Genomic DNA, 10,373 nt, shown 5'->3' on the forward strand with positions numbered 1-10,373 from the left:
TCTTGCTCGGGCAGGGTCGCCTAGGAAACGGGCCAGGGGCGCGCCGACCGAGCCTCCCTATGGCCGCGGTTGTGAGCCAGGCAGGGGCAGAGAGCTGTGAGTGCGAGCGCGCCCCCCCAGATGTTGCGCCCGGTGCGGCCGGCCCGGAAAAAGGTGCCGGAACGCGGTTCCGCCGCGTTCCGGCTGAAAAAAAGCCCTGTATATATGCAAGAAAAGTTACTCCTTTACCCCTGTTAATTATTTGTTAATTAAAAATATCTGAAAAACATCCATGGAAGGCAAGGATTAGCGTTTTGTCAACCTAGAAAATTCATAAGAAATGAAAATAGGAGAATGAAACTGGCAGGCAAGAAATGAAACCAGAATCAAATTAAAGTTTCTTTCATGACCATCCTCAAAAACTAAGTCCTCTTCTTATGGCTTACCATTAGCACAGGGATTGTTGGTGCACCTGTCTTCTTTTTTCTCACAGTTGGATCCAGTAAATCCCATGGGGCAAAGGCATGCATAGCTGGTTCCTTTTTCTTTTTCCAGGCATGTTCCACCATTAAAACATGGAGAGTCAAGACAAGTCAAGGTAGTATGCTCACAGTTGATGCCATCATATCCTGGGAGACATGTACATTGGTATTCGTTTCCTAAATCCTATAGGAATAAGCAAACAATATATCAAATTTAGTTCCATGAAACAGCAGTTGTTTTCAGACTACAGCTATTTTTGCATTTAAGTCAGAGCCAACTCAGATAGATGAAGCTAGATTACATGGGCACATCTAATAGTTTAAAATAATTAATATACAAATAACTGCCTAACAATGATATACTTATGGAGATCCAGAAATCAGTTTTAATGACTCTATTGATTCACACATAATCCTATGACAAATAATTGATTGTATTTTATCTATATTAAGATGTGATTGTGATTAGATGAAGGGACCATTATATTGTGTGCAAATCCTCTGCTGTGAATGTAAAGGTAAAAATTCTAAGTTTCTGTAAATCAGAAAAATTGATATCTTAAAGTTACATGAAAGTACTTAACACTAAATTCCTATCAATGCAGGAAATAAATGTTTTTAATGCTCAATTTACACTTGACCATTGCTGTAGATTATTTATTTAGCTAATATTTAATATTCTAAATGAATACTGCTGCAAGAATAGTAAATTAGATACTCTACTGTCTTTTCAAAGACAAATTATTGGACATAACATCCTTCAGACGTTGGGATGTCACTATTCCCCCAGTTATTACTAAGCTGCGTAGCAGAATCATAATATATGCAGGAATTGTTCGAGTTTTTTTAAAAAAACCTGCAAACTAGCAAAATAAAATTGGACTAAAATATAACTGACATAAAATATGAAAGGTCCCATGTAGACCGAAGGAGGCACACAAAGAGAGACAGTTACTGTTATTTAGTAGCACCTTCCCCAGTGCCAGGAAAATAATTGTAATAGAAACTGTGGGGTTTGTGTGTACAGCTCCCAAGGCTTTCTGTAACACAGCAAGAATGCTCCCATTTTTGCATCATTTAGATGTGCAACACTTTTTGCAGGCCACAATATTTCTTTGCCTTTTTCCCCTTCTCCAGTAATTAGGAAGAAACTCCAAGATGGTTCACATCACTTAGTCTCTGGTGTGAAGCTTTGGGGTAAGCAATGGCTTTTGGAGGGACTCCTATTTCATCCCATCTCCTGGCTTCTGGGATATTCCTCCCTCCAGAAGTCATCTTGGAACTATCTGCACAATGGCAATATTTTCCCTTGATGCAAATCAAAAAGGGTGAGGAAATGAAGTAAATGTGGAAAGCATTAGTGAAAGTGACAACTGTGCTCTGCCACTACCCAGTTCTGCAAAATGGAGAATATTTCATACAGCTCTGGAAGATCCTTGGCAGCCAGAAGATGAAGACATTAATGGGGTTGTGTGAGTGAATTGGGCAAGCACAGTGGCTGTGGGGGCTATGCCAATTTGACAGTATACTGTTATGAATACATATTAATATCACTTCATGTGTGCAATCCTGCAATCCTTGAAAAAGGAACCGAATAAAATAGTAATAATGCAATTTTACTTTCATAAATTAACTATTAGCATATAATTTGTCCTTACTGTGCAACTACCCCCATTTTTGCAGGGGCTGCTATCACATTCACTAATATTCCTTTCACAGTCCTTCCCAGTGAACCCCTCTTGGCAAGAACAGGTATAGCTTCCTTGACCTGTGTTCATGCAAGTGGCTCCGTTTTTGCAAGGTTTGTGATGGGTACAATAATTCAGATCTAACAAGAAACAAAACACAGAAGAAAACTATCAGTCAATGAGGCAGATAAGACACTCCAAAGAAGAAACATGAAAAACACAGCAAGACATAATAAGTTGGGCCAAAATGCATGTGTCTGATGGTTTTTTGCTTAGCTATACATGCCTTCACTACTGTTTACTGGGATTTCAGAAAATGCCTAAAATAAACTTGTCTAAGGTTATTACTTCAATTATTTTTACTCTTGAGCTTGACAACAAATATAAACACTTTCCAGGTGTAGGTAAGTAAATAAATAAAGCAAGCAAGCACAAGGAACAGCTTAGTTTGAAGTCTTTATTTTTGCCCAAGATCAAATCCCAGTAGATAAAGAGACAAGGAAATAGAGAGACAAGAAGCAATTAGCATATCCAAGGTGTGGTGGCACCTGGATAGTGCCTTTAATAATGAAAGCAGACAAGCAGAAGTCCATCTGCTGGAGCAAATCTTAACAATAGAGGGGGTCAGTCAAAGCCAACATATCGGGAATAAATGTTTATGTAGCTGCAGGGACGATTTAATTCTGAAATCCTAAACTGAAAAAACTATATAAATACTATAAACACACAAGGAACCACCCTTTACTTCTGTATGTCTTAACTGATTTGCAATATTGGAATTGAAAGATTTTATTTAAAAAAATACTTTTATTAGTATTTTCTTCTTAGTGTTGTCTGATTGGTTGCAACATCTGCTTATTTTTCATAGTGCAAGTAACTTAAGTCACATAAAGCTATCAATGCATGATGCAATGAGGTGGGGTTTTTTTCCAGTCACTTCTCACATAAGCCTGATGTTTATTAGAACCCAGAAGGAATTACTGTTCTAAGGTGACCATCTTAGCTTCCATGCCTGAAGGAGAATTAGAACAGGCATGTCAAACATCTTAAAGTTGTCAGGGTTGGGAAACACTGCCTTAGAAGAATACAGTTCAGCTTTGGAATACACTTTGGTAGAAAATTACAATTGCTAATTAACCCATAACTATGCCCATGGCATGAAAATAAATTTTAAGAAATTATCCATGGTAGAAAAATAACTTTGAGTGTAAATGGAAGGACATATCGATCATCTTAAAAATGTATCTTTTTTTTTAGCTGAGGTCATAGAATCATGCCAAAAGTGTCCTTTTAAAAAGAATCTTAGTAATTCATGTAATAAAATATAACCTCAGCATTTGTTGTATAAAGTTATTTCCTCTTATATAACATGGGTCCTGAGTCTGTTGCTTTTGATGGAAGTTTTTGGCAGAAATGTTGACAACTCAGTTAAGTTCAAAAATTGCACATACAACACACTTAATCTGCTTACAGAATTAGCTACTGCTCTGGGTTCTCCTAATTTGGATATAAATTGTGGGCTACATTCATACCACACATTAAACTACAAAAAATATTCATCAAAGTTAACACTAACCAAGATTAACATGTTATATGAACGCAGCCATTCAATCTTTAATCACTTGGCTAAGGGTGTTATGTAAATACAGCTCAAATAGAATTTTTTGAGGAGAAGAAGAAGAGTCAAGGGAGAAGAGTCAAGGCTGAATGCTCAACATCTCTATTTTAAAGAAAAGGGACAGCTTTGCTCAACTGTTCAAATAATGGAACTTTCCCTTCCTCGCCTCCCTTCAGACAGCAGCAACCCCACATCTGCTTCACAGGACCCCCACTTCCTGGGCATAGCTGGGAGGGCAAGGAAAACTCTAGGTTCCCATCCTATCCTATCCTATCCCATCCCATCCATTACTTAGATCCCATCCAAAATATTTTTAGAAGGGATATTGTTAATAGAGAAAATGAAGAAAGAAGGAACACTTGTCATAACTTTTATCCACTAACCTTGATCACAGAAGAGGCCACCCCAGCCTTCCTCACATAAGCACTTCCCTGGTTTTGTACACGTACCATGACGACAGCCCACATGAGGAATGCATTCATCACAATAGCGGCCCCGCCAACCACTACGACAACTGGAAAGAAATTGAGAAGTTTAAGACCTGTGCAATAAGATTTAGCCCCAAGAAAGACAAAATTTTATGAATGATGAAAGTAGAAGGGGGAAAAAAAGATTGGGGCTTATACTTGAATCTCAGCGCTCAAGTTTAATACTTACATGCATTCTCCCGGATTTCTGCAAAATCCACTTTTCTCTGAACACCCAGCTAAACAGATGGCTGGAAAAAAAAAATCAGATTCAAAACTTCATTCAAGGATGGCTTTAATGCATTTCAAAATATATTTAACCTGTATTCTATTCTTTTCCCTGTGAACTCAATAGAATTTCTCCTTCTCCACTTTTCATTTTTATAACAATTCTGAGAAGTCAGTAGCTAAGTAAGGGTATGATTTGTATCCAGCCCCCCATTTTGCACTAAAATGGAAGTCCCATAGGTGCTTCTCAAAAGGCAACTGGGTTTTCTTGTTTTTTTCCTTGAAAATAGTTCACTTCTCATTCCAAGAAGCTCCTTTGTTCCTGGAATATTACTATGCTGTGCTCAAAATTATGTCCGTCACCACAGAGCCCCCAGATTTGTTCTACATAAAACTGCATATTTACATGCAGATTGTAAATCCTACGCTGCATTTGATTTTTCTGTAAAGATAGCTTCAAAAAACACAGCACCTATATTGCTAGTAAATAAAGAGTTCCTTCAGCCCGCAGAGACCGTATTGTTTTCACAACAAACACAGACTTGATTTCCTCAACCCAGCTAAGTAGAACCTGGTTGTAAACTGTCATATTTCAGCAACAGCCTCTAGCTTTAGAGGACTGGTGAGAACAGGACTGCTCACTTAGACTTTAGCTCTAAATCTAAATGCTTTTAGCAATTAAAGAGAAAATGCCCAAAGTACAACTGCTCATCTTTTGCTATCGTAAAGCTGTGCTCTTGGTTGGGATATTTAGAAACACCCCACATATCTTTCTGTAGCAAGCATCAACCTTCTTAACTGCAATGCAACAGAACATCCTGCGTGACTGAATCCGAATACATTTACTTCTACCTCTGTATCCCCAATGAAACTCCTTTGAGTCTCTCAAAGGTGCTTTTTCAAAAGGCAGCAGGACTTGTTTTTTCCTTGAGGCGGAAGAAGAAAATGTTTCGCTTCTCATCCAAGAAACTTCATCAGTTGTGAAGGTGGGGGATAGCAATAGCAGTAGCACTTAGACAATAGACTTATATTCTTGTGGAAAACGAAAGAACTCTTACGAATTCCAGAGGGGTTTAGCAGAGAGGTTTATTTGTGCAGGTTCAGAGGCATATGGAGACATGCAATTCTGAACAAGGAGGGCGGGATTAAACTTCAGTTTTTATACTATCCTTCTTTTAGGAACAAAGAGACTACACATGGTAATACACTATAATACATTTGGATCGTTTCTCACGGGCATACAATGGAAGGTTTTGCTACATACAAAGTATCCATGTGCAATGCGCATTTGGTTAGCCACATATTACTGGCACAGAACTTTCCCAGTGAATTTTCCCAGTGATTATGCATTACATCATTATTCTAGCACAGTGGTTCTCAACCTTTTTAATACCGTGACCCCAACCGGTCGTAAGTCGAGGACTAAACCAGTCGTAAGTCAAGGACTAAACCAGTCGTAAGTCAAGGACTACCCAGCCGGTTGTAAGTCGAGGACTTTCCCTGCCCGGGAGCGCCGTGCATGCGTGGTTCCGCCCCCTGCGCCGGCCGAGGCGTAGCTGGCAAGCGGCAGAGACGGAGCAGGCCGACCACCAGCTGGCCCAGCCCAAGGGAGGTAAGGCACCCGCCGGAAAAGGGGAAAAAATGGTGGATAAAAAAAAATGGCAGACAGCCTTGCTTGGCGACCCCCGTGAAATGGTCGATCGACCCCAAATGGGGTCCCGATCCACAGGTTGAGAACCACTGTTCTAGCAATTATGCAGACAAATCATTACTCCAGCAATTGTTCATTTTACTACATTAATATGAACTTAGCACTTAAGCAAGAGATGGAAGGATAGGTACTGTCCTTCCAGTACCTAAGGATTGGTCAGTCTCTATCCTTCCATCCCCCACCAGCACAACTGATGAAGCTTCTTGGATGGGAAGCGAAACGTTTTCTTCTTCCTCAAGGGGAAAAAACAGTCCAGTTGCCTTTTGAAAAAGCACCTTTGAGGCAACTGTGCCCTGGATGACCGAGAATCGCCACAGACATGCTTCGAGCCTCCGTTACAGAGGGAAAGTCATTCCCGCGCGCGCTTCCCTCGCGACCAACAGCAAAGCGGGCCGAGGTTTCCCTCTCCCTTCCCCCTCCCCCTCCCGCAAGGCGCGCGCCCTCCGCCCCCTGCACCCGCCGCCGCCGCCGTTATAGACGCGCGCAAACACCAGGGGGAGCTCTTTCTCCTCGCCTGGCGGCTTTCCCGCCTACTACTCACCCGCGAGCTGGGGAGCGGAAAGTTACTCACCCTCCGTACAGTAGTTTCCAGTCCAGCCCGCCATGCAGACGAAGCTGCCGTCAGGTTGGCAAACGTAGTGTCCGAAGTGGTCGTCCCGACTCCTGCAGATGCGAGAGCAGTTGTCTCCGTAGTAGTGCTCGTTGCAGATCACTCGGTAGGAGTAGCTGAGCTTGGCGCGCTGGTTGCTCTGCTCGTCTTGGGACCAGTCCTCGCCCACGGCCAGCGAGCGCTGGATCGCCATTTGGCTGATGAGCCATTTCCGAGCTGGGGTCTCGGAGCCTGCGAAGGATACCGCGGGGTTAAGGCCTTTATACAGACAGTTTTCATCTCTAGGTAACCATGGGTAACCCTTCCAATAGGGTTTCCTTTCCACCAGTTTTCCACTTTCACTCGTACAATTGTTCCAAACTCCTCGGCCCTTCTCCCACACAGATCCCTAGAAGGACATCCGACCAGGAGTATCTTTACCAACTGCATTACAGGCAGCGAGACAGGAGGAAATTATCCCTACATTCTCCACGCTGAGAGCTGCTTCTCTCAGTTAACTTCTACCTGTCGAAGTTAGTTATAGCAACTCTTCCAGTAACAAGTGACATCTTCCTCCAGAATTGCCCCATCAGGCACCCAATGGCTCTGGAGCAGCTTTACTGCTTAGGTGCAGTAGAGCTGCCCTTAAAGAGAGTGCACGCTTCAAGAGCTGGGGAAGGAGGTGTGTGAATCGGTGTTGAAATCTAGCTTGCCCTGCATCCTTCCTCAGACAATAGAAGACAGTGAACCTGCCATCAGCAATGCCAATGCAAACCCATGTTGGCTACAATTCCTTTTGTCCTTTCCCTTGATGAATAACATATGGTGGGACAGCCTTAGTCATATTACATCATCCTGACAATGCTCTCTACTAACACACTCTGTTTTAATTTATTAAAACTATTTCCTAATTATATTTTGCCTCGCCTGCCTTCTCCAGGGACATCTGTAACACTCCCCTACTTTCCAACCAGATTTTATACAACGTGCTCCATCAGTTGATGCCTTCAGGTTTGTTTTAAAAAAAGTTTTCCAAATGGCATATCTAGTATAATTTAAGAGTCTGAAATCCTGGTAATCCAATCCTTGTGATTTCCAAATAAAAAGAATCAACCTGTTTATCCCTGGGAGTTGTGAGAAAATGCTATCATTGTGATTGAATTCCAAGGGTGGGGAAACTCCTTATGGTTCAAGCAAATAGTCTGTAAAATAACATTTCTTGTTCACACAAAAATGTATAAAATTCCTGGTTGCAGTTATTTTATAGAAAGGAATAAAGAGTCCTTTTTTTATAAAAATGTATAAAATTCCTGGTTGCAGTTATTTTATAGAAAGGAATAAAGAGTCCTTTTTTATATATATAAATAAAGCCAGTATTTTAAATTGCCTCTAGTATCCACTTCTCTTGGAGACGCTTTCAAAATAAGAGCTGTGGTGCTGTTGAAATATCCTTTTCCTTTATGTCAGAAAAACATCCCAAAGCCATTATTCCTTTTCCAAAGGGCGGAATTTGAAAAAGGTGTAAAATACAGGAAAAGGCCGTCAGGACTTCTTGGCAGCCTTGTCGTTTTCTCACCAAAGAGCTCCTTTCTTTCCCACGCCAAAAATAAACGGGAGGAAACACAATTGTGTGGAGATTAAGTCGAGGACAAAAAATCAAAGCAAAACTGATCAAGACATAGGGAACACAGCTCTGGCTTGCAAACTTACAGCAAGCACCAAAGGCGATATCCTAAAATTCTACCTGCAGCTCAGATGTATTTATTTAACTTTGGTAACATCTTTCTTGGAACGATTCCAAAAGATTTTAACTATTTTGTGGGAGTTATTTTAAATGTACAGTAAAGTAAGGCAGCACACGGCCTCCCCCTAGCGCCCGCCTAGAGACATGACGGGGTATTCACCTGTTGGATGATAACCTTCAGGAGCATGCCAGGCTTCAATAATCAAGGAGAAAGTTCCCTGTTGGAGGAAAAGAAGCAGTGAGGGAAAGCGGCGAATGGAGGGGATCGGAAAGGGGCCGCAGGGCTTCGGGGAACCCAACAACCGCTTAACAATTTGCAATTCCTCCAACGGCAGGTCCTCTTTCTCTCGCTATCCCTCCACAGCTCCGGGCTGCGGGCTGCGAACGCCATTCCCATTTTTTACATTTGGCTCGGCTTAAACAAGCCAAGCGTTTCTAAATGCTTTTGCAACGTCCGCACGCGACTGCAGCTTTTGGCAGGACGCGCGGGAGCGAAGGCAAGAAGCGTTGCGACGCGCTTTTTGCCCCTGGGCCAGCCGAGCAGCGCCCTCCCCCTTTGGATGCTCCCTCCTCCTCCTCCTCCTCCTCCTCCCCCCGTCCAGGTCTCTCGGAGGTGAGCTCTCACCGGCCAGGTAAAGTTAAACGGCAACTTGATGGGACTGCCGAAGCCCTCCGTCTCTCTGACGGCGAAAGAGTTGGTTCCCAGCACCGGGGTGGTGAGGCTCCCGAAGGTGCACACGCCCGGGGAGATGACCGCCTGAAAGTGCTTCAAGCAAACCCGAAAGAAGGTCCTGCAGCCGGCCGCGCACGGCTCTCCGCTGGCCAGGAAACCCTGCCCGTTGACGAACTCGCGCAGCTCCAGCTGGAAGACGCCGGAGCCGCAGACCCGCTGCACAAAGAGGAGAGAGAGAGACACAGAATAGCCCGGTCAGAGCTTTTTTTCCCCCGCCGGCCGAGCCTTCGCGCTTCCCCCCACCCCCGGCCTCGGGCTATTACCTGCAGCGGGAGCGCCAGAGCTAGCGCGAAGCCCAGGAGACGCAAGGCGGCCATCCTTCTCGGCTGGTGCTGGCGGGGGCCGGCGGCGTCCACCTTCTCCTCCTGCGGGGCGGGTTGAGCCGGACCTGGCGGCCTCGCCTTGTATTCCTCGGGGGGGGGGGGACCGCGGGGACGCGCCTCTGGCCCCAAAGTCGTCGCCCTTCGCGGGTCGCCCCGTGCAGCGGCTCTGCCTTCCGAACACGCCCTCAAACTCCGCAGAGGAGGGTCGTCGGGGTATAATCCAGCTCTCGAAGCCAGCCGCGGAGGACAAGATCCAGCCGCGCGGTCCCACGACCGGCCGCCTTGCGATACACTCCAGAGGCGGGCGAGAGGCGAGGCGGTGGGAGTCCCTCGGGCGGGCGGGCGGGCGGGGGGGAGGGCCGCGGCGTGCTGGTAGCTCCTCTTTCCCGGGCCTCGCTCAGCAAGTAGGCAACTCGCTTCCTTTCAGCTGCCTATATAGCTGTGCAAGCTCATTATGTAAACTGCCAGTCAGACTCCGGAGATCCCTCCCACTTTTCATCTTTCTGGAATGGGAGGCAAGTGTGGCCTCGAGCCCGCAGAGCCAGAAGGCCCGGGGGGTGGTGGTGGTGGCTAGTGGACTCAAACACCCCGCCCCCCCCGCGAGGAACCCAGCTGATCGTTCGCCAGCCCAGCCTTCCTGGGCTTGCTCCTCTTGAGACTGGCCACCCAGGGAAGGAGGGAGGGAGGGAAGGAGGCAAGACCGACCAAGGGCAGAGATGGAGGGGGGAAGGAGGGAAGCATGGGTTAATGAGGTCTTGCCTATTCCCATTCCGTCGGGAATGGGATACATTTGGGAACCCTAGCGCGCCTC

General features: G+C 44.9%; 1 protein-coding gene across 1 annotated transcript in view; it reads right to left on the minus strand.

The window, feature by feature from the left end:
- The window catches only part of DLL4 (delta like canonical Notch ligand 4), a 13,316-nt gene extending 3,760 nt beyond the window's left edge, over positions 1–9,556 (minus strand). The window contains exons 1-8 of the mRNA XM_015810279.1: positions 9,503–9,556; positions 9,132–9,395; positions 8,667–8,724; positions 6,745–7,014; positions 4,425–4,485; positions 4,151–4,281; positions 2,120–2,289; positions 426–645 (exon numbers count right to left, since the gene is read on the minus strand). Of these exons, the coding sequence (XP_015665765.1) occupies positions 426–645; positions 2,120–2,289; positions 4,151–4,281; positions 4,425–4,485; positions 6,745–7,014; positions 8,667–8,724; positions 9,132–9,395; positions 9,503–9,556 (1,228 nt within the window). The remainder of the gene's footprint in view (positions 1–425; positions 646–2,119; positions 2,290–4,150; positions 4,282–4,424; positions 4,486–6,744; positions 7,015–8,666; positions 8,725–9,131; positions 9,396–9,502) is intronic.
- Between the last annotated feature and the right edge of the window lie 817 nt (positions 9,557–10,373).

Source organism: Protobothrops mucrosquamatus, unplaced genomic scaffold (genome assembly GCF_001527695.2).
Source record: "Protobothrops mucrosquamatus isolate PMUCROS unplaced genomic scaffold, P.Mucros_1.0 scaffold_1, whole genome shotgun sequence".
Taxonomy (NCBI): Eukaryota; Metazoa; Chordata; class Lepidosauria; order Squamata; family Viperidae; genus Protobothrops; species Protobothrops mucrosquamatus.